Here is a 27,576-nt window from a genome sequence, read left to right as displayed (position 1 = left end):
CCCCCAGCAGGTGGCTTTCTTTCCGCACACCAAGCAATGAGTTTTTGTATGGTGGTCAATGAATGTCGAATTTGGTTAACAAAAATTTAATGGTTTATTTGTTACGTGAGGTTTATTTGATCGAATATAAGTTTTGTAATTCTTAGGTTGTTGCGCGTGTATAAGTAGAACACCATCCAGGCAACTTTATATCGAAGTTGTGCTATGCGGGATCTTTAACCGTTTTACAATTCAACGGGATAGGGACGTCTCAAGGATCCTAGGCTAGCAAATACCATTGCGGTTGTTCACACGCGTATCTGCCCTCTCATTAGCTAGAATGACATTTTTACATGTTAGTCATTTAGCAGACACTATTATCCAGAGCGATATACAGCAGTGAGTGCATACTTTTTTTTGTAAACTCTGGTGTTGCAAGCGCCACACTCTACCAACTGAGCCACACGGGTCACCTGTCTTGCCTCGTCCCGACTGTCTTCCATTTTTACATTTATTTTCATTGTTAGGGCGGTCCAATGAAGCATCTGGGTCAATATAGTGGAACATCAGTGCTACATTTACACTCTCCCCGACAACACCTGAACCAAGCAGCATCTGAAAGAGAATCGCGAGGTTCTGCCACCATGTGGACAAAAGGGTATTGCAAACGTTGGTTTACCTGCAGTGTACAATGATCGGACAAGATCTGCCTCTGTAGCACTTATTCACCTTTCTGTGGAGCAGCAGGAGAGAGGAGATCAAATATAAGTGAATACTGAATGAATAGTGAACACTGATGGAGAACATATATATTGATCATGCTTGACAATGGCAAGTCATACAAACGTCAGATAAGCTAAATGAGGACAACAACACAAATCCTAGCTCGATTGCAGCCGTGTCCTAATTAATAAAAATGTTTAAGTCGCATTCCAGGCCGTTTACATTGCAGATGTTGCATTGCATCAACCAATGGTTGCGTGCCACGTCATCTGACTGTGCAGTTGGGCATCAGACTGCGTAATCACACGATGTGGCTCGCTGATCTTTTTTAAAGACCTATGCAAGCATTAGGAGATCTGGCAGCAATATAGTCGCACTGGAACGCAGCGGTTCTAAACAAGCAGTCAGTGTGTTTTCAATATGGAGGAAAACAGCCCTGTTTTGAAGCTCCACTCCAGTTGAACAATCATTATAGGATGAAAATAACTTGTAGATAAAGAGGAGCGTTCGCAGCATAGTGATGAGGAGGAGAGTCAAAAGGGTGAGAGAAATGTAGACAGAGAGAGTATAAAACAGGGAGAGAGACGAGGGAGCAAAGGGGTTAGGCGATGGACCTCCTGCTGCAGCCACACCTGTCCATGATCATTTTTGTGACTATGCAACTGGACCCAGACTACTAGCTGCAAATCACAAAGATGACACGGACAGATATGTAAAATATCAAGAGCCCGCTGACCTCCATCGCAAGATAGATGTGTGAGAGCAAAGAAGAGGAGGGACAGAGGGAGAGATGTGAGGAGGGATTGAAAGAGAAAGGCTAATTAAGTAGAGACAACACACAGAGAGAGACAGAGCGAGACAGACAGAGTGTAAAAGGAAAGAGAGCAGGATGGATGAGTGAAATGACATATGTTGTATATGTTTTGGTCATCCCATCATCTAGTAGGGATCAGATTAAACATTAAACTGACACTGTTGACGAGTGACAAAGGAATGAGACCAAACGAGATAGGAGCATAACCATAGGATGTATCATATAATAAAACCCCTTCCAAACCTCAAAATGTCAAACATTCTGTTGTCCTGTAAATCTGGGTTGTGTTCATTATAGCATGCAATGTTTTTAAAGTGTTCTTCAAACGGAAAATGAAAATGAGCAGTAGTCACTCCCTGTTTCAGTCCATTTCCCCCCCCCCATTTCGTGCCTAGTAAACACAACCCTGCTTCAATGTCCATGCGGGTACCTGCGGAAGTCCAGTAGGGTGCGTGTGGAGGTGGGGATGCCCTGGGCAGGCCAGCTGAGGAAGTGGAACTGGGTGAGTGTGCGGGTCTCCTGGGTCTGGACGTTCTTCAGGTAGAAACTACGAACCAGGAAGTCATTGCACCAGATGTGCTCCGAAACCAGGTTCACCTGATGGACACACAGACCATTGTTACAGATCAGGACAGACAGACACACACACACACACCAAGTCAGACACACACACCTCATAGATGTGGTAGAGGGAGGATCCCTCGTCAGGCCAGTAGCGATCACACTGTTTCTCTCCGTCCTCAACCAGGGCTGTCATCATCACTATCACCGTGCAGCCATTCTCCCAAACCATCTATAGAGGAACACCATCACACACACTAGAACATGTCAACATAGAGCTTGGAGACCAATAACATCATAATGTCATCTTCTTTCATCATCACATTGACATGTGTTTTGAGTGTTGATTTATGTGAACAAATGTTTGTACACATTATATGGTTCAAGTTAGGGTACATTCTTAAAACATTTAGATTAAAGCAGCAGCAACAAATTGGCATGTCCCTAAAGGGACAATAAAGTTTTGCATTTGAATTGTATTCATATTACACACATATGAACACTCATCTGGAGTGACTGACCTGCCAGAAGTCGGCGATGGTGTGAGACAGGGGTCCTTGGGTGGCGATGTACGTTGGCATCCGGGGGTCATGCTCAATCTAGGGGTCACAGAGGGGAAAGGTCATCATGGGTCACCTCCTGGCATCCACAATAGAGGACACTATGGACACTGGTGGTCGCCGTGGCAACGGCTCCATTCACTGACCAGTGGCATTTACGGGGCGGGTGAGTGGATCTTCTTCCCAAATGGCACCCTATTCCCTATATAGTGCACTTCTTTTGAGCAGGGCACATAGCACTCTGGTCATAAGTAGTGCACTGGGTAGGGGACAGAGTACCATTTGGGGAGCATCAGGGGAGAGATTCCACAACTAGTGTTCCAGTTTGATCAATAGAGTGTTGGTGTCGGAGACGGCTACAGGGCCATAGGTGGGACCAGCGCCATATTCAAAAAGAGTATCAGAGTAGGAGTCCTGATATAGGATCAGTCTTTTAGATCATAATGACAGATCATATGGATTCTAGATCAGCACTTCTGCCCCGAGGCCCTTTTCTAATACAGATCAGAGTGATATATAGAGAAGGTTTTGTGTGGGGATCTATCCCATGAGCACAAGATGTTGAAAATACATATTTTTGGTTGCAAAGAGGTTAAAAAGATGTCTTTCAACCAATTTTGTTCACTGGTATGGATCTGAGTTAACCTAGACAGGTACTGCTGGTGACAGCGGGGATCAAGATGACTTCTTACTATGGTGCTGGCGTTGATGTAGTCGGTCCTGGAGGGGTTGTTCTCCGCCTTCATCTTCACCCTGGAGTGATCATCTGCAGAGCAAAGACACAAAACAAAAACCTAGAATCACGGAGGCCGCCTGGATGGTTTAACCTAGAATCACGGAGGCCAGGCCACCTGGGTGGTTTAACCTAGAATCACGGAGGCCAGGCCACCTGAGTGGTTTAACCTAGAATCACGGAGGCCAGGCCACCTGGGTGGTTTAACCTAGAATCACGGATGCCAGGCCACCTGGGTGGTTTAACCTAGAATCACGGATGCCAGGCCACCTGGGTGGTTTAACCTAGAATCATGGAGGCCAGGCCACCTGGGTGGTTTAACCTAGAATCATGGAGGCCAGGCCACCTGGGTGGTTTAACCTAGAATCATGGAGGCCAGGCCACCTGGGTGGTTTAACCTAGAATCATGGAGGCCAGGCCACCTGGGTGGTCTAGCTGGTGGTGCCGGCGGTCACCCTCAGCATACAGTCTGTGTGGGTTTAATCTGACCCACTGTCATTTTGACTAGATCTCCCCCTAACTTTCCTGTCCGTCCACTCTCCTAGCCTGGTCTCAGATCAGTTGACATTACATGTTTGGTGAGAGATTGACAAGGAGCAAAACAGCCCAAACAGCCCTGGGACCCAGGCTATCACTTTCTGTTCAACAAAAATCACCCAAGAAAATACAAAGGGAAAATAAATGAAGGAGGAGATGTGGAAGAAAGGAGGGAAGAAGAAAGAGGAGGATGAGGGGACGAAGAAGAACTTACAGGGCACAGAGTCAGGGCAGCGGTTCTTCTTCAGGTTGGTGTCACTCTGCGCCACAGACATGGTGCTGGGTTCAGCCTGGTAGGAACACAGGGCCTCCCACTCCTTCAGCAGACGGTCCTTGTTCTTCAGGTGGTCCTCCATGTAAGCCTGTGAGTTAGGAGGACAGAGGAGGTTCTCAGTACTAGGGTGACTCTTACTTAGATAATACACTACACTCTTCCTCTGTCAATGCCTTCAACTGGATGAATCTGTCTTCTAGAGTCTGATGGTTAATGTGTATTTAACTGTCAGTACCAGAACTGGATTCAAATAGTATTTGTTTTATTTCAAATATTTTTGGGGTTTGATTGAGCCTGCCTGCAGTGCCAGGTGGGTAAGATTTGCACTTTTGGGACTAGTCCATTGGTTCCACTGCGGAATGAAGTTAGGCAAGTTCGATCAAGCGCAGCAAAAGTATTTGATGGAAAACAAATACTATTTGAACCCAGGTCTGGTACTGACAATTAAATACACATTAACCATCAGACTCTAGAAGACAGATTCATCCAGTTGAAGACATTGACAGAGGAAGAGTGTAGTGTATTATATAAGTAAGAGTCACCCTAGTACTGAGAACCTCCTCTGTACTCATAACTCAGATCTGAGGCAGAGTAGGAATAAATGAATGAATGAATGAATGAATGCATAGAGTAAATGTTCAGAGTGACACTGACCAGGATCATATGACCGGTGGAGATGTCCATGTTGGTCTGTGCTGGTTCCTCGCACCAGGAAGAGGTGCTGCTGTGGGAGCTCGGGCTGGGCTGGGGCGCGTCGCTGGGCTGGGGCGCATCACTGAACTGGGACGACACACTGCTCACCCTGGACGTGTCCGTACCTCCTCCACCACCACCACCACCACCGCCACCTCCTCCTCCACCACCTCCTCCTCCACCACCACCTCCACTAGCACCCCCCGCAGCTCCTGCCCCCTCCTGACGCTCAAAGAGTCCCCTGGATCCCATGTGCTGACGACACAGGTCCTGACAGAAGGAGAAGGGGACCATGACAGTCAATGGGTTTTCTACGGACACAATGTATTACTAAATCAGGGATCAATGTCCCGCGATACAGTCACACTGGTAGTCCTGGGAAGTTGGGGTCTGCAGCATGCACAGGTCTCTTTCAATACGTCTCATGTCTCAGACTAGTGAATCCTTGTGCAGGTTGAAAACTGAAGAGTGAATGTGTTCATGTTGGACTGTTTGTGAGTTGTCTTTTTAGAGAGTATTCCACTGTTGACATTGGTGAAGAGAGGGCGACATAAGAAGCCTAAGATATAGTGGCTGGACAAACCCATGTAAGATAAATACTTTATTCATCACCGAGGGGAAATTGGTTTGTCAATCATATCTCATCGAGCAATGTGCTGTATGTCCATCATCTACAGTACTCCCACTTGACTTGGTCCTGCATGGCTGTGAGGTGTCAGTTGATGGCTGGGCCTACTTACCTATGTGTGTGTGTCTGTGTGTGTGTGTGTGTGTGTGTGCACCTACCTGGTACTCCTGGTGTGTAACGCTGCCTCCCTCTGGGCCCAGGCCTAGCTTCTCAGACGCCAGGCGGTTGGTGTGGCGACGCAGGCAGACGATGGTCATTGTCGCCACCAGGATCCCGCCAACACAGGCCACGCCCACCATGGTCATGAACACCCAACGGGAGCCATCTCGGACCCGGGTGGCCTGAGGTAAGCCCCGCCCATCAGTTCTCTGTCGAGAGGGGAGGTGACAGAGAGAGAGGGAAGGAAAACAAAATTGTTAGCTGAATATCTCACTGATGAGCCAATAAAATAGCTTTTGAAAGAGTGTTTATTCTTTAGTGGAAGGATGAGACTCTGGTTCTTTAGAGCCCCACTAATGTCCTGCAACAGAATAATTGATCAAAGTTATTATTATTGAGGAAGTACCTGGGTGGTGTTCATTAGGGTGAAAATGTTTTGAAACAGAGTGAAAAGTCCAATCAGAACAGAGATATTCACGTTGCGAAAAAAAATTCTACATTGTACCCCACTGAATGCAACACAAGTACTGTTGCAGCCTGACCCCCAATCATTTGTTCTCTTTCATCTCTCCTTTTCCTCCCTGGTTGCCTCTCCTGCCCTCCTGACCTCTCTTTCCTCTTCAGAGGCCCCAGGAATGTGCTGAAGGATTTGGAGGTTGGGGGATGGAGCTATAGTCTGAGACATTGGGGTGGGGAGTGCTATAGTCTGACATGGGGGATTGGGGTGGGGTGAGGGGGTGGAGCTATAGTCAGAAATTGGGGTAGGGGGTGAAGGTATAGTCGGAGACATTGGGGTGAAAGGTGGAGCTATAGTCTGAGATATTTGGGGGGGTAGTCTAAAGGGGCCCAAAGATGAGAGATGGAGAGAAAAGGGGGGAAGGGGAAGAAAACAGAAAGAGGGAAGAGCTGAATGACCGGTTTCTGGGGACGACTATTAAGATCTGGACATGAGGTGAATTTACCTAACTGACATCAGGGGATGTAGGGATGAGGGGTGGGTGTAGGAGAGGAGAGACGGAGGAAGGGGGCGATTGGTTTAGGAGGGAGGGATGGATGGGTATAGGAGGGGAGGGAGGGATGGGTGGGTGGAGGAGGGGAGGGATGGGTGGGTATAGGAGGGGAGGGATGGGTGGGTATAGGAGGGGAGGGAGGGATGGGTATGGGAGGGGAGGGAGGGATGGTATAGCAGGGGAGGGAGGGATGGGTATAGGAGGGGAGGGAGGGATGGGTATGGGAGGGGAGGGAGGAAAGGATGGGTGGGTATAGGAGGGGATGGGGAGAAATAGGTGGGTATAGGAGGGGAGGGAGGGAAGAAGAGAGGGATGGGTATAGGAGGGGAGGGAGGGAAGGGTATAGGAGGGGAGGGAGGGAAGGGTATAGGAGGGGAGGGAGGGAAGAAGAGAGGGATGGGTATAGGAGGGGAGGGAGGGAGGGATGGGTATAGGAGCGGAGGGAGGGATGGGTATAGGAGCGGAGGGAGGGATGGGTATAGGAGCGGAGGGAGGGATGGGTATAGGAGCGGAGGGAGGAATGGGTATAGGAGGGGAGGGAGGGAGGGATGGGTATAGGAGGGGAGGGAGGGATGGGTATAGGAGGGGAGGGAGGGAGGGATGGGTATAGGAGGGGAGGGAGGGAGGGAGGGATGGGTATAGGAGGGGAGGGAGGGAGGGATGGGTATAGGAGGGGAGGGAGGGAGGGATGAGTATAGGAGGGGAGGGAGGGAGGGATGAGTATAGGAGGGGAGGGAGGGAGGGATGAGTATAGGAGGGGAGGGAGGGAGGGATGGGTATAGGAGGGAAGGGAAGGATGGGTATAGGAGGGAAGGATGGGTATGAGGAAGGGAGGGAGGGAGGGAGGGAGGGAGGGAGGGAGGGAGGGAGGGAGGGAGGGAGGGAGGGAGGGAGGGAGGGAGGGAGGGAGGGAGGGAGGGAGGGAGGGAGGGAGGGAGGGAGGGAGAGAGAGACTGATTGATTTAAGGCAACAGAGAGACCAAGAGGTTGCAGTTTAGATTGAAGACGGAGAGACCAAGAGGTTGCAGTTTAGATTGAAGACAACAGAGAGACCAAGAGGTTGATTCAATAGAAGAGTAGCGTGATGAGTACAGTAGATAGACTCCAGATCATTCCATTACTGCAGACATTGACTTCTGTCACAAGTGTCTTAACTCAGTTTGTTGTTGCCAAAAGCGATATGCAACTTCATTCATCACTATTGTGAGTGATGCAAACAGTTAGCAAACATAAAGGCCTAACATTTTTTTTCACTAAATAAAAAAATGGAATTGACAACTACAATTAAAGGGTTTTAAACTTAGATTACACACACTGGTACATGTGTGTGTATGCACAATTTCAGACTTCCAAGAGAAATCTAATGGACATTATTGCAGGATTCTTATAATTCCAGAGGAGAGATTGCCAATGGGAAATTATTCCAAATGCAAACAAGATCCAGTTACAATGTGCACCAACACTAATTACTGTAACCCGATATAGGTCCCGTTAAATATTATAATATTGATAGACGTGTCCTCAAACAGATTCAATTCGATAACTGTTATTTGCTGTACGTTCTTGAATATGTTGTTAAAATCTTCATTATGATTAAATACCCAGATAAACCAAATCATAATATTTGACAACGAATCATGCGACAATCCCCCACACACCACGCGGGCTGGGCATCTCGTAGATGTGCGTGCGCTATGCCGGCAGAATCGGATGAAAAGGTCTAAACTAACAGATAACATTAATGCGTAAGCAATTTACAAATGGCAACTAAATCGTAGACATATTTGAAGTGGAACTAAATATAACTATTATAGAATCAAATTAGGCCTATAAGAAATACAATTCGCGACTTGGGCCCATAATAAGAATAACTCTAGACAAATCTACCATTCAAAAGTATGAATAGCCTATTAGTAGGCTAAATATAAGCGACACTCACCAAACATCCACCTTCCGTGAAAGAAAGACTACTTGACTTTGATAGTGCACAAAATAAAATAAGATCTGTCTCTTGCTTTCCATAATGCGTTTATAAAGTGGAAAATAGCGCATCATTTGATTGAATTTTGGCGGCAGTGTGACCTACTAGCTCAGACCCAGGGACGATGTGAGACGACAAGAGAGGAGTGGTGCGCGTGACCAATATGAATTAAAGAGACAGTCTTGTGTCTTTCGAGAGCGCGCACGTTTCATTCGACCGCAAAATACGTTTGTCATATCAAAGGATTTTAGGCATTCTAGGCATTTCAGGCAGAGGAAAATAGTTTGACTGTGAAAATGCACAGAAGGACGCAAAGAATATTGATGATGAATGCCAATAGATTCTAATGCAAAGAGACCCCCGTCTCTCCCGCACACACACACACTAAATGCAGCGTAACATTCCCTTACCTCACCGACACCTGTCTGCAGAATCTTCAGAGCAGTTTCAGACTCCAGAAAGTTCTTCTCTGCAACTGAGTAAATTATGAAACAAAATAAAATAGTTGCCGTCTTGCAAAAAAGTAATATTCTTGCTATTATATATTTTAAAAAACACTAGAGTGGTTCAAAAATCCCTTTTATACCCCTATCTCACTTTTTGTCCAAGTTGTGTGTGTGTGTGTGTGTAGATATTGTCTTGGTGGTTTACATAGAGCAGCGGGACATTGGGTCAATTTGACCCCGTCTGACCAGGGAACAGGTCCACTTACCGGCTTTCTCTGCCACGTCTTCAGCACTCAGGTTCTGGCTGTTGGGGCGAACACGGAATGTCAGGGCAGGGCCCACCACACTGTAGAGAGACAGACAGGAACATTCCATCAAACTATTGATTAATATAGCTGGGGCCGGGAGAGAGAGGGGTGGTGGGATGGTGGTAGGAGCAGGATGACTGGGGAGTGGGGGGGGGGGGCTTTATTTTAGGTGTCAATAAGCCCCAAATGTACACTGTTATACAAGCTGTACACTCACTACTTTACATTGTAGCAAAGTGTCATTTCTTCAGTGTTGTCACATGAAAAGATATACTCAAATATTTACAAAAATGTGAGGGGTATACTCACTTTTGTGATATACTGTACATACATATACACACACACCCACACACATATACATACACACACACATACACACATACATGCAGTACAGTTGAAGTCTGAAGTTACATACACTTAGGTTGGAGTCATTCAAACTCGTTTTCAACCACTCCACAAATTTCCTGTTAACAAACTATAGTTTTGGCAAGTCGGTTATGACATCTACTTTGTGCATGACACATATAATTTTTCCAACAATTGTTTACAGACAGATTATTTCACTTAGAATTCACTGTATCACAATTCCAGTGGGTCAGAAGTTTACATACACTAAATTGACCGTGCCAATAAACAGCTTGGAAAATTCAGAAAATTGTCATGGCTTTAGAAGCTTCTTATAGGCTAAGGAACATCATTTGAGTCAATTGGAGGTGTACCTGTGGATATATTTCGAGGCCTACCCTCAAACTCAGTGCCTCTTTACTTGACATCATGGGGAAATAAAAATAAATCAGCCAAAAGCTCAGAAAAAAAATGTGTAGACCTCCACAAGTCTGGTTCATCCTTGGGAGCAATTTCCAAACGCCTGAAGGTACCACGTTCATCTGTACAAACAATAGTAAGCAAGTATAAACACCATGGGACCACGCAGCCATCATACCACTCAGGAAGGAGACGCGTTCTGTCTCCTAGAGATTAACATACTTTGGTGTGAAAAGTGCAAATCAATCCTAGAACAACAACAAAGGACCTTGTGAAGATGCTGGAGGAAACAGGTACAAAAGTATCAATATCCACAGTAAAACAAGTCCTATATCGACATAACCTGAAAGGCCGCTCAGCAAGGAAGAAGCCAGTGCTCCAAAACTGCCACAAAAAAGCCAGACTACGGTTTGCAACTGCACATGGGGACAAAGATCGTACATTTTGGAGAAATATCCTTTGGTCTGATGAAACAAAATAGAACTGTTTGGCCATAATGACCATCGTTATGTTTGGAGGACCGTGAAGCATGGGGGTGGCAGCATCATGTTGTGGGAGTGCTTTGCTGCAGAAGGGACTGGTGCACTTCACAAAGTAGATGTCATCATGAGGAAAGAAAATGATGTGAATATACTGAAGCAACATCTCAAGACATCAGTCAAAAAGTTAAAGCTTGGTCGCAAATGGGTCTTCCAAATGGACCATGACCCCAAGCATACTTCCAAATGGACCATGACCCCAAGCATACTTCCAAAGTTGTGGCAAAATTGCTTAAGGACAACAAAGTCAAGGTATTGGAGTGGCCATCACAAAGCCCTGACCTCAATCCCATATAAAATTGGTGGGCACAACTGGAAAATGTGTGTGCAAGCAAGGAAGCCTACAAACCTGACTCAATTACACCAGCTCTGTCAGGAGGAATGGGACAAAATTCACCCAACTTATTGTGTGAAGCTTGTGGAAGGCTACCCGAAAAGTTTGACCCAAGTTAAACAATTCAAAGGCAATGCTACCAAATACTAATTGACTGTATGTAAACTTCTGACCCAACGGGAATGTGATGAAAGAAATCAAATCTGAAATAAATCATTCTTTCTACTATTATTCTGACATTTCACATTCTTAAAATAAAGTTGTGATCCTACCTGACCTAAGACAGGGAATTTTTACTAGGAATTGTGATCAGGAATTGTGAAAAACTGAATTTAAATGTATTTGGCTAAGGGGTATGTAAACTTCCGACTTCAACTGTACATACATACATACATATACACACTTTTGTTTTAGAATATACCTTTATTATTCCCCACAAACCCTACCACCCCTCCCCCAATTGGAGTAAACTAATTAACAATAACACTAAGGCCTTCAGTTTATACACATTATACACATTTTACAATAGTGATATTTTGTCTGTTTTTAGTGCTTCCTCTATTTCTGATTTCCTCAACTCATACGTCCTCTCTCCTCCATTCTGCCTCACCTCCTTTTGAAAAAAGTCAAAGGTGATCGAGGAGAAGCAACGCGGAGGAAAATGAGACTCTCCTTCTCCACTTACTAATGAGGTTTACAGGGTGGATCCCAAAATAAATGAGACTCTCCTTCTCCACTTACTAATGAGGTTTACAGGGTGGATCCCAAAATAAATGAGACTCTCCTTCTCCACTTACTAATGAGGTTTACAGGGTGGATCCCAAAATAAATGAGACTCTCCTTCTCCACTTACTAATGAGGTTTACAGGGTGGATCCCAAAATAAATGTGTAAAGAGATAAAAAAAACTAAGTTAGTTGTGCCAGACATGTTATAGATAATGCTACTTAGCATTTTTTGTTCTTAACCATGTGCATGGTTTTCTCCTCCGCCAAAACAAAAGCGGATTCAAAAGGGTTGTGGCAGATTTCCAAACTTTTCCACAAAGGACTCAGGTAGGACTCAGGTAGGATCCAAATGATTATCCTCGATGAAAGGTGGCTATCGAGGAGGGGAGGACTCTTCCGTTCACCTATTAATTAATTTACATTTCCTCAACCACTCGACCACTCATCGGTTTCCGGGTCACAGAGGAGAGAGGATGGAGGAGAGATGGTGTAGGAGAGAGGACGGAGTAGGGAGGGTGTAGGAGAGAGGACGGAGGAGAGAGGGTGTAGGAGAGAGGACGGAGGAGAGAGGGTGTAGGAGAGAGGGTGTAGGAGAGAGGACGGAGGAGAGAGGGTGTAGGAAAGAGGACGGAGGAGAGAGGGTGTAGGAGAGAGGGTGTAGGAGAGAGGACGGAGGAGAGAGGGTGTAGGAGAGAGGACGGAGTAGAGAGGGTGTAGGAGAGAGGATGGAGGAGAGAGGGTGTAGGAGAGAGGACAGAGGAGAGAGGGTGTAGGAGAGAGGGTGTAGGAGAGAGGACGGAGTAGAGAGGGTGTAGGAGAGAGGGTGTAGGAGAGAGGACGGAGGAGAGAGGGTGTAGGAGAGAGGACGGAGTAGAGAGGGTGTAGGAGAGAGGACGGAGGAGAGAGGGTGTAGGAGAGAGGACAGAGGAGAGAGGGTGTAGGAGAGAGGGTGTAGGAGAGAGGACGGAGTAGAGAGGGTGTAGGAGAGAGGACGGAGTAGAGAGGGTGTAGGAGAGAGGACGGAGGAGAGAGGGTGTAGGAGAGAGGACAGAGGAGAGAGGGTGTAGGAGAGAGGACAGAGTAAAGAGGGTGTAGGAGAGAGGACGGAGGAGAGAGGGTGTAGGAGAGAGGGTGTAGGAGAGAGGGTGTAGGAGAGAGGACGGAGGAGAGAGGGTGTAGGAGAGAGGACAGAGGAGAGAGGGTGTAGGAGAGAGGACGGAGGGAGCTCCACCTCGCCGCCACACCCAAGTTTGAGCTCAGTGGTCAGGCAGAAGAGGAATGGAGCATGTTTTGTTGTTTTGTTGTTTTTTTAACCCCTTTTTTCTTCCCAATTTCATGATATCCAATTGGTAGTAGTTACTATCTTGTTGTAGTAGTTACTATCTTGTTGTAGTAGTTACTATCTTGTTGTAGTAGTTACTATCTTGTTGTAGTAGTTACTATCTTGTCTCATCGCTGCAACTCCAGTACGGGCTCGGGAGAGGTGAAGGTCGAGAGCCATGCATCCTCCGAAACACAACCAACCAAGCCGCACTGCTTCTTGAAACAAAGCACATCCAAACCGGAAACCAGCCACACCAATGTGTCAGAGGAAACACTGTACACCTGGCGACCTGGTCTGCGTGCACTGCGCCCGGCCCGCCACAGGAGTCGCTAGTGCGCGATGAGACAAGGATATCCCTACCGACCAAACCCTCCCTAAACCGGACGACACTAGGCCAATTGTGCGCTGCCCCTTGGGCCTCCCGGTCGCAGCCGGCTGAGACAGAGCCTGGGCTCGAACCCAGAATCTCTGGTGGCACAGCTAGCACTGCGATGCAGTGCCTTAGACCACTGCGCCACCTGGGAGAGGGAATGGAGCATGTTGATCATAGAAGTACCTGAGCTGAGATGGCCCCTCTACACCGAGATCGGGCCCCTCTACACCGAGATCGGGCCCCTCTACACTGAGACGCCCCTGAGATGGCCCCTCTACACTGAGATGGCCCCTCTACACTGAGATCTCCTGATCATTTAATTTGACAATCAGGACGATGCACATTTATTAACATTTCTGTAAATGTGTCAGATTTAACCAGCCAACGAATTATCATCTGCTTATTAGCAATTAGCAGCCAGCTAATTGTCATCTCTCCTCATTGGACCAGTCGGCCAGTGGGCCTCTATGCCTATAGCCTACCTGATGTTGATGAAAGAGCCAGTGGAGAGTGGGATCCTCTCAGCCAGGAGCCCCAGCAGACGCACCCCGTCGTACAGACTGAGGGGGCTGCGGAGAAATACACATGCATTCATACACACGGACACACTCATACACACGGACACACTCATACACACTCATACACACGGACACACTCATACACACGGACACACTCATACACACGGACACACTCATACACACGGACACACTCATACACACTCATACACACCCATACACACGGACACACTCATACACATGGACACACTCATACATACGGACACACTCATACATACGGACACACTCATACACACGGACACACGGACACACTCATACACACGGACACACTCATACACACGGACACACTCATACACACGGACACACTCATACACACGGACACACTCATACACTCATACACACAGACACACTCATACACACGGACACACTCATACACACTCATACACACGGACACACTCATACACACTCATACACACTCATACACACGGACACACTCATACACATGGACACACTCATACATACGGACACACTCATACATACGGACACACTCATACACACGGACACACGGACACACTCATACACACGGACACACTCATACACACGGACACACTCATACACACGGACACACTCATACACACGGACACACTCATACACTCATACACACAGACACACTCATACACACGGACACACTCATACACTCATACACTCATACACACGGACACACTCATACACACGGACACACTCATACACTCATACACACAGAGCACTGAAGAGAAAAGCAAAAGCACAAACACATATACAGTACAACTGCAAGCAAACACACAAACACAGATACACACACACACACACACACACACACACACACACACACACACACACACACACACACACACACACACACACACACACACACACACACAGATACACACACACACACACACACACACACACACACACACACACACACACACACACACACACACACACACACACACACACAGATACACACACACACACACACACACACACACACACACACACACAGATACACACACACACACAGATATACACACACACACACACACACACACACACACACACACACACACACACACACACACACACACACACACACACACACACACACACACACACACACCTGCAAACACACAAACACACACACACTCTTACATACACACGCCATGTACAATCAAAGACTCCGAGACAGACACGTAGACAGACAGACAGATATACGCTCTTCCACCAACATTCCTGTGTTTATGAACATTAGACTTAGAAGACCTTTGGTTGGTGACGATGTAGCCGTATTCCTCCTTCACATGTGTGGTCCCTCCTGGTGGTTCTTTCTTCCCCTGCGTCTCTGTTTCCACCGGGGTCCCTGGCTCCTTTACACTGGCTCCCTCTGTGGCAGGAGGGGCCCCCATGGTGGGGGGCGGGGCAGGAAGGGAGGTGGGGGCCCCTAGCACGGGAGATTTGTCCACCTTGTGTGTCATGGCCCCTTCAGTGATCTGATGAGGAATAGGAGGAGGCACCAAACACCTTAACATCCATTATAGTATAATTTAATAAATACATGTTTCATTTGAATATTACTCCAGGATATGTCAAATAGACCACTGATTTCCTCAGATTGGGGAAGTTCTGCCACCTACTGTTTGGTAGATGCAACAACAACAACCAGAAAGCCTAATTATTGCCATTCTACATTTACTGTAAATGCTATTAACATTGTATAAAAAACATTTCATATTGTTAAATAAACAACACTTATAAACCAAGAGCAATAATTGAATTTCTAGAGTTTTACTGTTTTATCTCAACGTACCTTCTTACGAGGAGCAGCACTGTTCCGGTATTTGTCTGAAAAGCAAACAACACAGATTCTCATTATCTGACACACAGATAATAATTGTTTCAGTGTCTGTAATTGTCACAGTATAATCCCGCCGCAAAATGTCACATTTTTCCGTCTCATTATTGGGTCATGCCATTTTGTATAAAGATACTGCAGGTATTCCTGCAGTGTGTTGTGGTTCACAACTTGATTTCCTTTATTATATCACGGCATCTCATTTAATGTGTATCGGAGGACGCATGACTTTCAACCTTCATCTCTCCCGAGCCCGTACGGGAGTTGTAGCGATGAGACAAGTTAGTAGCTACTAAAAACAATTAGATACCATGAAATTGGGGAGAAAAAGGGGTAAAGTTAAAAAGAAAAGAAAAAAGTTTTAGAACACAAAGGTTTTTCTTTATTTTTACTATTTTCTACATTGTAGAATAATACTGAAGACATCAACACTATAAAATAACACATCATCTAGTAACCCAAAAAAGTGTTAAACAAATCAAAATAAAATTTGATTTGATCCCATCTGGTGGGACTATCATTTATTTTTCAACAGGACAATGACCCAACACACTTTGCATCAGATGACCTGGCCTCCACAATCCCCGACCTCAACCAAATTGAGATGGTTTGGGATGAGTCGGACCTCAGAGTGAAGGAAAAGTAGCCAACAAGTGTTCAATATATGTGGGAACTCCTTCAAGACTGTTGGAAAAGGATTCCAGGTGAAGCTGGTTGAGAGAATTCAAAGAGTGTACAAATCTGTCATCAAGGCAAAGGGTGGCTATTTGAAGAATCTCAAATATAAAATATATTTAGTTTTGTTTAACACTTTTTTTGTTTACTACATGATTCCATATGTGTTATTTCATCATTTTGATGTCTTCACTATTATTCTATAATGTAGAAAATAGTAAAAATAAAGAAAAACCCTTGAATGAGTAGGTGTTCGAAAACCTTTGACCCGTAGTGTAGTGCTTTGACAGGGTTCAGCTGCATGCCTGCGCTCTGACAGACCTGCTGTGTCGGTGCCCAAGTCAGTAGCACTCTCCATCTGCAGCTGTTTCAGTGCTGCAGGCAGGTTGGCCAGCTGTGGAGGGGTTAAGTCCTTCATATCGATGCCATAGTGGTCCAGGAGCAGAGACACTTTCTGCAGGGAGTCATCTGAACAAACAGACAGGGTCATACAGAGTTAGAGGTGAGAGGTCAACAGGCAGGTGATGAAAAAAGTACAGGCATGCCAGACATTAGGCATTCCGTGTCTCAGCCACAGCAGGCAAGAACATTTTTTAAAACCCTATAGACAGGGGCGCCGTATGGGGGGTTGGGGGGGTTAGGACGATTCTAATGGCCTGTGACTGACAGGGGCCCTAAAAACATTAGGTAAAAAAAAACATTAGGTAAAAAGCATTCTATATTAAATGATTAACCTATCATCATTAATATAATATTTTATTTACAATGTACTAATAAACTAACGGTTTATTTTTATTTTCTTGTTTTTGGCAAAAAGTAAACATCCAGAGAGTCTCTGTATTGCCCAACCCCCCTCTATTTACATGAAATGGTTTGATCCTGCCCCCAGGACCTTTAGACAGGTCAAAATTCACAAGGCACTACAGAGGGTAGTGCGAACGGCCCATTACATCACTGGGGCCAAGCTTCCTGCCATCTGGCGGTGTCAGAGGAAGGCCCTAAAAATGGTCAAAGACTCCAGCCACCCTAGTCATAGACTGTTCTCTCTGCTACCACATGGCAAGCGGTACCTGAGTACCAAGTCTAGGACCAAGAGGCCATAAGACTCCTGAACATCTAATCTAATGGCTACTCAGACTATTCGCATCAAACATTACAATTTGATTTGATTTGAAACCAAGCGCGACAGGTACTTGCTAGCAGTGAATTGTGAGTGACGAGTGCCGGTGGAGCATCATGTCTCAGTTTCCTAAAGAAAAATCTGGCTTCCAGAAATGAAAAGGACAGGACAGGAGAGAGAAAAGGGCGACAGTATGTCACCCAATGTTTCACAAAGGAAGGTGGGTGTCGTTCGTGACTGGTGGAAATGAACCTGTTAGCCTCAATCCGTAGTGAAATATGCTACTTTTGCTCCCCTAACATTAGTTACTATATTATCTTCACAGAAAATTTTGAGTGTTTACATTTCGCTCCTTTTTTAGCCAACATTTAATCAATGCAGGCAAACTTTTAGCAAACTGTTCATACTAAATCAGTTGTCCCTGCCCTGCCTGGTGCCAGGCCCAACAGTCACAGCTTCAGACTCACCAGCCCTGTCTCCCCATCCCCATATCCCTGAACCAGCCCTGTCTCCCCATCCCCATCCCCCTGAACCAGCCCTGTCTCCCCTTCCCCATCCCCCTGAACCAGCCCTGTCTCCCCTTCCCCATCCCCCTGAACCAGCCCTGTCTCCCCTTCCCCATCCCCCTGAACCAGCCCTGTCTCCCCATCCCCATCCCCCTGAACCAGCCCTGTCTCCCCATGCCCATCCCCCTGAACCAGCCCTGTCTCCCCATCCCCATCCCCCTGAACCAGCCCTGTCTCCCCATCCCCATCCCCCTGAACCAGCCCTGTCTCCCCATCCCCATCCCCCTGAACCAGCCCTGTCTCCCCTTCCCCATCCCCCTGAACCAGCCCTGTCTCCCCATCCCCATGAACCAGCCCTGTCTCCACATCCCCATCCCCCTGAACCAGCCCTGTCTCCCCATGCCCATCCCCCTGAACCAGCCCTGTCTCCCCATGCCCATACCCCTGAACCAGCCCTGTCTCCCCATCCCCATCCCCCTGAACCAGCCCTGTCTCCCCATCCCCATATGTCTCCCCATCCCCATATGCTGCCACATTCCCCTCTAACATGTCCCCTTGGTCTCCTGACACCTGAACACTGTATATGCTGCCACATTCCCCCCTAACATGTCCCCTTGGTCTCCTGAACACTGTATATGCTGCCACTTCCCTCCCTAACATGTCCCCTTGGTCTCCTGACACCTGAACACTGTATATGCTGCCACTTCCTCCCTAACATGTCCCCTTGGTCTCCTGAACACTGTATATGCTGCCACTTCCCCCCCTAACATGTCCCCTTGGTCTCCTGAACACTGTATATGCTGCCACTTCCTCCCTAACATGTCCCCTTGGTCTCCTGACACCTGAACACTGTATATGCTGCCACTTCCTCCCTAACCTGTCCCCTTGGTCTCCTGACACCTGAACACTGTATATGCTGCCACTTCCTCCCTAACATGTCCCCTTGGTCTCCTGACACCTGAACACTGTATATGCTGACACTTCCATCCCTAACATGTCCCCTTGGTCTCCTGAACACAATTTGTAAGATGCAGCTTGCAAAGCATTTGTGGAGACGTGTGCATTGCTTTACGTATATTTCTGGTGGCGAGAGAGCTTTCAGTAAGCTAAAACTGATAAACAACTATGTGAGGTCCACTATGTCCCAGGACCGGCTTTGCAGTCTTACCATGCTGTCCATTGAAAGTCAGTTAGCTAGAAAGCTGGACTTCAAAGACTTGATCAGTGACTTTGCTAGCAAGAAGGCTTGGTGCTGGGCTCTTGGTGAGTAAGGCTGAACAAGGGCCATAACTGTTAAATGACATGGCTGTGGATATTGGATCACTACACACACACACATGACGCCCACAGACTGAGAACAAGACTGAGAACAAGATTTATCTAAAAGTAATGGCTGGATTGCCATAAAATTGGTTGAGTACAATCAAGACCCCAGGTGGAAGAAACCTATTGATTTGGTGACCTCTTGACCTTTCCTCTAGCGCCACCATCAGGCCTTTTCATTTCATTTTCCATTTCTACTTTTACAGCTGCTTATTGTCTAGTTGGTATGTATACTTAGTTCAAAAATCTGCTGCTGATTTTATTATTTTGTTTGTTATATCATTCTATAGATGTTAATGTTAATTTATTTTAATTGAAGAGGTTCATGTATATTTAAGTTACATTTATTTTAAGTTATTCATTAATGTTAAGAGAATTTTCCATTGAAGAATTTTCCAATTCAAATGACATTTAGACTGTAAAAGATGGCACATTTTTATAGAGGGGATCAGTCTTGCATCGAATAGTGAATTCTACTGTATGCAGAATGTTGCATGCATGTCTGCACAGTGTTATATTATCACAGCACACTGTCAGTAACTATTAGACTACAAGAGAGTTGCAGGCCTGCAAAGCTAGAGTTATTTAAAGCTTTGAATGGGTTGATTGGGTTCTGGAGGTGTGTGGTTACAGCAATTGCACAGGGTTGGTGTGGCCTGTGGTGGGGAGGGCCAATGTGATATATTTTCATGTGGCCCACCCACCCACCCACCCACCCAGTGGAGGCTGCTGAGGAGAGAACTGCTCATAATAATGGCTGGAACAGAGTGAATGGAATGGCATCAGACATGGAAACCATGGAAACCATGCAACTGATGTATCTTCGATACTATTCCATTGATTCCGCTCCAGTCATTGCGACGAGCGCATCGTCCCCAATTAAGGTGCCACCAACCTCCTGTGACACACACAACACCCCAACCCCCCCCCAAACACACACACACTGACTGCCTCACACTCACCATCCAATCCAGCTAGCGATCCGTAGTCCTTCTGAGCTTTCCTCTGCGTCTGATCCAGCTGCTGCTGCTTGCGGACCTCCACGTCCTGCTGGGAAACGTAGTCCTCTGTGTAGTCCAGAGGGAAGTCCAGGTCCTGGTACAAGGGAGAGGTAGAGATCGGTGTTGCTGCCCCACGGTGGCGGGAGGCCGGCTGGGCGGGGGAGGAGAGGTACAGGGAGACCAGGTCCTGGAGCACCTGGCGGTCTCGGTCCTGGGGGCGGGACCCTTTACCCCCGGCGTGAGAAGAAGGGCGGGGGAAACCACCACCCTCCAGAGAGTTAAGAGAGCGCTCCTCGTCGTCCTGGTAACCATACTGCTGCTTAATAAACCCATAAATAGACACAGAGATGCCCTCTGGGAAAAGGAATTGATACAATCTACTGTATTTATTATGGATCCCCATTAACTTCCCGGGGTCCAGCAGAATGAAGGCAGTTTATACAATTTTAAAAACATTACAATACATTCACAGATTTCACAACCCACTGTGCGCCCTCTGACCCCTACTCTACAACTACAGTACAGTACTAAATCCATGTTAACATGTGTGTATAGTGCTTATGTTATCATATGTGTATTTGTGTGTCTGTGCCTGTGTGTGTTGCTTCACAGTCCCTGCTGTTCCATAAGGTGTATTTTTACCTGTTTTTAAAATCTAATTTGACTGTTTGCATCAGTTACCTGATGTGGAATAGAGTTCCATGGCTCTATGCATTTTTATCTATTTTTTAATTCAAATGTAACCTTTATTTAACTTGGCAAGTCAGTTAAGAACAAATTCTTATTTACAATGACAGCCTACCGGGGAACAGTGCGTTAACTGCCTTGTTCAGGGGCAGAATGACAGATTTTTCCTTGTCAGCTCTAGGATTCAACCCAGAAACCTTTCGGTTACTGGCCCAACTTTCTAATCACCAGGCTACCTGCCGCCCCATGTAGTTCTGTGCGCCTCCCATAGTCTGTACTGGACTTGGGGACTGTGAAGAGACCTCGTGGCAGGTCTTGTGGGGTGTTATATGGTATCTATCTACAGTGTATTTATATCATAGTATCTATCTACTGTAGAGATTACGTGTATTTACACCATACTACTCATAGTTATATGGTATTTATCTACAGTGTATTTATATCATACGACACAGTTATATAGTATCTATGTACTGTATATACATTCTTACACACATGAACTGTACGTGGTAATAGTAGTTGTGTGTATGAATGTATATACAGTAGATAGATACCATATAACTATGAGTTGTATGATATAAATACACTGTAGATGTGTGTGTGTGTGTGTGTGTGTGTGTGTGTGTGTGTGTGTGTATATGGGTGTGTGTGTGTATATGGGTGTGTGTGTGTGTGTGTGTGTATATGTGTGTGTCCATTCCCACCTGGCGGTAGGTGTAAGGGTCCAGAGTTTGCATGTGGAGGGACTGGGAGGCCTTGGGGGGATCCACGATCATGTAGTCCAGGTAACTCTGCATCAGGTCTGGGTTGGGATCGTCCCCTTGAGCCTTGGTCCTGGGAGGATACTGCATCTTGGAAAGATGGGCATTCTGCACAGGTTCTGAGGACCTGAGAAATACAGTATGAATGGAGAAAATCAGAATAAGGCCAACCCATTAGCACTTGCAGACCCTCATAGGGAACATAGCTTCCCTCACTCACAAGAACTCAACTTCCAAGTCATCCTGCACCTGTCTAAAAATGGCTTCCCTCTACTGCAGGAGTATTTGACCACAGTCCTCTGATGATGGCTTCCCTCTACTGCAGGAGTATTTGACCACAGTCCTCTGAGGATGGCTTCCCTCTACTGCAGGAGTATGTGACTCCAGTCCTCTGAGGATGGCTTCCCTCTACTGCAGGAGTACGTGACTCCAGTCCTCTGAGGATGGCTTCCCTCTACTGCAGGAGTATTTGACCACAGTCCTCTGATGATGGCTTCCCTCTACTGCAGGAGTATTTGACCACAGTCCTCTGAGGATGGCTTCCCTCTACTGCAGGAGTATGTGACTCCAGTCCTCTGAGGATGGCTTCCCTCTACTGCAGGAGTATGTGACTCCAGTCCTCTGATGATGGCTTCCCTCTACTGCAGGAGTATGTGACTCCAGTCCTCTGAGGATGGCTTCCCTCTACTGCAGGAGTATTTGACCACAGTCCTCTGATGATGGCTTCCCTCTACTGCAGGAGTATTTGACCACAGTCCTCTTAGGGCCACTTTCTCTAACAACATTTGAGTGTGACTTAGTCTACTTGTGCTCTATGTCAGACGCTCAGTGACAGTGACTGACTGTCTGCTAAGGTCACTTATCAATGGGACCACAATGGAAATAAGTATCTGAATTAATTGTGCTATTCCGACCACATGTACTGTGTGTATACGTTTTTAACTGACAAATAAAACCTACCAATCAATCAACTACCAGTGGAAGAGAGAGACGCAGAGGCTGTGGCCTGTTCCTCGTGGACTGGATTTTAAACATCTCTTCTCTAAACTCAAAGATCTGGTTCTGGGGTTTTCTAAAGGTCTCTTCCTAATCTCATAACCTTTCCTGGCTGCTATTACAAAACAATTCCCCCATTGAGTCACAGACCTTCCAGTGGAAATCTGCAGACAAATAGAACAGATGTAATTATAGATCTGCTTTTAATTATAGTCAACAGAGCAGGAGACTCACTGAGACGAGGGGTTGTCATGACGTCCAGACAGGGGGCGGGTCAGTGAAACACGGCTCAGCTCCTTGCGAATGACGTACTGGGTGATGTCATCCTGCCAGGACAATCCTGCACAGCCATAGGCCGATACAGATGTCAATCATAGTAGTCATAGATGTAACCTGGTAACTTGAGGAGTGTGACCTTATAGAGCCCTCAGCCCTGTTGCCGTGGTAGCTGATGAGACCTGATTATCTGATCATGATCTTTACCATCACTAAGGTAATCACTTTTACAACCACACTCTGGACCTAACAACCTTTGTGTGAATGGGTTAGTGGGTATGCATGGAGTATGGATATGTCTATATGTGGCTATGTGTGTGTGTGTAAATGTGTGTGTGACTTTAATTACCTTGCATCATCAGTTCCTTGAGCACCTCCTGTAGTCTGTGCAGCACAGGCACTGACACCTCATACAGAACCATCTCCTGCTGGGGCAGCAGACATTGGCCAAACAGCCCATCTATAGAATATAGAGAACACAGCAGAACACATCAGAACACATCAGAACCCTCTCCTGGTGGGGCAGCAGAGACCGGCCAAGCAGCCAACCTACAGAATATAGAGAACACAGCCGAACCCTCTCCTGCTGGGGCAGCAGGAACATCTACAAAGCACAGAGAACACACACACGCATGCACATAAACACATATGCACGCGCACACAACTATGGAGGTGTACTATGGTGATGTACTATGGTGATGTACTATGGGGATGTACTATGGAGATGTACTATGGTGATGTACTATGGAGATGTACTATGGAGATGTACTATGGTGATGTACTATGGTGATGTACTATGGTGATGTACTATGGTGATGTACTATGGAGATGTACTATGGTGATGTACTATGGTGATGTACTATGGTGATGTACTATGGTGATGTACTATGGAGATGTACTATGGAGATGTACTATGGAGATGTACTATGGTGATGTACTATGGTGATGTACTATGGTGATGTACTTTGGTGATGTACTATGGAGATGTACTATGGAGATGTACTATGGTGATGTACTATGGGGATGTACTATGGTGATGTACTATGGAGATGTACTATGGTGATGTACTATGGTGATGTTTGTGTGTTTGTAGATGTGCGAGTGGGTCTCGATGAGTCATCGCCCAGCTCTATTCTCTCTCTCACCCATTCTCTCTCTCTAACATACACATGGGGGAGAGACACTGCCGTCAACCGGGTGATGTCACTGTTGCCATGGAAACGGTGGGAAAGAGACGTGATTGGTTAAGAGCAGGTTGACGGAGAGAGGCCGTGTGTTTACACACTGATGCTCAGAGTGTGCCTCATCGTACATGAAGGCACACACGCTCACACACACTTGCAAACACATTTGCACACATGCAGTTCTGTAGACAAAAATCAGGAAACACATGACAACTGCCATTGAGTTAATTGAGTATGAATAATGTAGTATTTCCTATGAGACAGTAGACAGCAGAACACCTGCCCATCACAACAGTTGAACTGGTTAAAGTCATTATATGCATGAAGTCCCAAATGACACCCTATTCCCTATATAGTGCACTACTTCTGCCCAGGGTCCATAGAATAGGGGGCCATTTGGGATGCACACTGGGAACTGGGGAGCGAATACCATTTTAAAAGACAGGATGTGACTGGTTACAGATTAAACAACAGATTCCAAGAGACAAGGTGGGTGAGACAAGGGGGGATGAAACAAGGGGGGATGAAACAAGGGGGGATGAAACAAGAGGGGTGAAATAAGGGGGTGGAAACAAGGGAGATGAGACAAGGGGGGGGTGGAACAAGGAGGGCAACTTGATATTGAGTTTTACCTGTTGTTCACAAGCGTATCTGTCCTCTGATTGGCTAGAATAGTGCCACCTTACACAAATGACTGATGATTGGCTGAGAGAAATTTATGATAAAATGATTGTGGGGCTGTCTTGTTGGACTTCACTGCAGCTTTTGACATTATTGTGTTATTGTGTTATGGCTTTACACCCCCTGCTATAATGTGGTTAAAGAGTTACTTGTCTACCATAACACGGAGGGTGTTCTTTAATGGAAGCCTATCAAATATAATCCAGTTATAATCAGGAATTCCCCAGGGTAGCTGTTTAGGCCCCTTGCTTTTTCAATTTTTACTAATGACATGCCACTGACTTTGAGTAAAGGCAGAGTATGCGGATGACTCAACACTATACACGTCAGCTACTACAGCGACTGAAATGACTGCAACACTCAACAAAGAGCTGCAGTTAGTTTCAGAGTGTGTGGCAAGGAATAAGTTAGCCCTAAATATTTCTAAAACTAAAAGCATTGTATTTGGAACAAAACCCTCACTAAACCCTAAACCTCAACTAAATATTGTAATAAATAATGTGGAAATTGAGCAAGTTAAGATGACTAAACTGCTTGAAGAAACACTAGATTGTAAACTGTCATGGTCAAAACATATTGATGCAGTAGTAGCTAAGATGGGGAGAAGTCTGTCCATAATAAAGCACTGCTCTGCCTTCATAACAACACTATCAACAAGGCAGGTCCTACAGGCGCTAGTTTTGTCGCACCTTGACTACGGTTCAGTAGTGTGGTCAGGAGCCACAAAAAAGGACTTCAGAAAATTGCAATTGGTTCAGAACAGGGCAGCACAGCTGGCCCTTGGATGCACACAGAGAGCTAACATTAATAATATGCATGTCAATCTCTCCTGGCTGAAAGTGGAGGAGAGATTGACTTCATCCCTACTTTTATTTATGAGAGGTATTAACATGTTGAATGCACTGAGCTGTCTGTCTAAACTACTGGCATACAGCTCGGACACCCATGCACACCCCACAAGACATGCCACAAGAGGTCTCTTCACAGTCCCCAAGTCCAGAACAGACTATGGTAGGCACACAGTACTACATAGATCCATGACTACATGGAATTCTATTCCACATCAAGTAACTGACGCCAGAAGTAAAATTACATTTTAAAAACAGATTAAAAAACAACTTATGGAACAGCGGGGACTGTGAAGCAACAGAAACATTAGCACGCAAGCATAAACATGGAATTAGTATTGTAGATGTGTTAGTGGTGGAGTAGGGACCTGAGGGCACACAGTGTGTTGTGAAATCTATGAATGTATTGTAACGTTTTAAAACTGTATAAACTGCTTTAATTTCGCTGGACCCCAGGAAGAGTAGCTGGTGCTTTGGCAGCAGCTAATGGGGATCCATAATAAATACAAATACCTGATCTCGACTCCTCCTGCCTGCCTTCCATCTTTGAGAGGTCACTCGACCATCTTGTCAACATAATAAAAAATCTTTGTCAAGCGTCAAAGTCTCTTCCTGTTTCCGTTTCAACTTATTGATAAATTACTGTTACTGATTGGCTGGAGGCTACACACCTGATTTCCCAGGTCTAGACCACAGACTGATTGGACATTTGTGTAGCCTCCAGCCAATCAGTAACAGCTGAAATGGAAACAGGAAGAGACTTTGGCGCACAAGGACTAAGAATTTGACACCCCTGTCTTATTAAAGAACTGCCAACACCTCCCGGAGTGTCTGGTGACAGAGAGAGGATTGTATAGTGAGACAACGTGAAGAAGATGGGTTAGATAGAGAGATGGTGTTATGTCATACTGACCATCTGAGCATGGCTGGTCTCTGGGGCAGAGCTTCTTCTCAAACAGACAGCCTGAGAAGCACATGGAGAGGGGGAGGAGAAAGAGACAGAGAGAGGAAAAGAAAGAGAGAAAGAGGGAGGGGGAAGAACAGAGAGAGATAGAGAGGGAGGAAGAGACAGAGAGGAGGAAGAACAGAGAGAGATAGAGAGGGAGGAAGAGACAGAGAGGAGGAAGGGAGAGAGATATTTTGTATTATTTCAGATTTTCTGGCAATTGACAATATGTCATGACAATAATGTTCCCTTAAACTGGGGGAGGGAAATGAGAGAGAGAGAGAGAATTTAAGAGCCGTTAAATTCTATAACCACCTAAAAAGAAGCGATTCCCAAACTTCCATAACAAAGCCATCACCTGCAGATGGATGAACCTGGAGAAGAGTCCCTAAGCAAGCTGAGGACACTAAGCAAGCTGGTCCCGGGGCTCTGTTCACAAACACAAACAAAGCCCCAGGACAGCAACACAATTAGACCCAACCAAATCATGAGAAAACAAAAAGATAATTACTTGACACGTAGGAAAGAATTAACCAAAAATCGGAGCAAACTAGAATGCTATTTGGCCCTAACAGAGAATACACAGTGGCAGAACACCTGACCACTGTGACCGACTATTGAGAAAGGCCGCCGTAGGCAGACCTGGCACTCAAAAGAAGACAGACTATGTGCACACTGCCCCACAAAATGGAGGTGGA

General features: G+C 46.1%; 1 protein-coding gene across 1 annotated transcript; it reads right to left on the bottom strand.

Moving 5' to 3' along the window:
• Positions 1-641: 641 nt before the first annotated feature.
• Positions 642-26,909, bottom strand: LOC109888129 (receptor-type tyrosine-protein phosphatase-like N). Its single transcript, XM_031819650.1, has 19 exons — positions 26,846-26,909; positions 23,569-23,679; positions 23,178-23,283; positions 21,891-22,074; positions 20,461-20,818; positions 16,871-17,017; positions 15,830-15,864; positions 15,286-15,512; positions 13,951-14,037; positions 9,365-9,444; positions 9,063-9,127; positions 5,661-5,870; positions 4,836-5,144; positions 4,122-4,269; positions 3,330-3,403; positions 2,599-2,676; positions 2,190-2,309; positions 1,947-2,113; positions 642-712 (listed from the first exon to the last, which is right to left on the bottom strand). The coding sequence occupies exons 1-19, from the start codon at positions 26,907-26,909 to the stop codon at positions 655-657; spliced, it is 2,628 nt and encodes an 875-aa protein (XP_031675510.1). The 3' UTR covers positions 642-654.
• Positions 26,910-27,576: the final 667 nt, after the last annotated feature.

The sequence above is a fragment of the Oncorhynchus kisutch genome, unplaced genomic scaffold, assembly GCF_002021735.2.
Source record: "Oncorhynchus kisutch isolate 150728-3 unplaced genomic scaffold, Okis_V2 scaffold2406, whole genome shotgun sequence".
Taxonomy (NCBI): Eukaryota; Metazoa; Chordata; class Actinopteri; order Salmoniformes; family Salmonidae; genus Oncorhynchus; species Oncorhynchus kisutch.
This window is presented reverse-complemented; position numbering and strand designations above follow the sequence as displayed.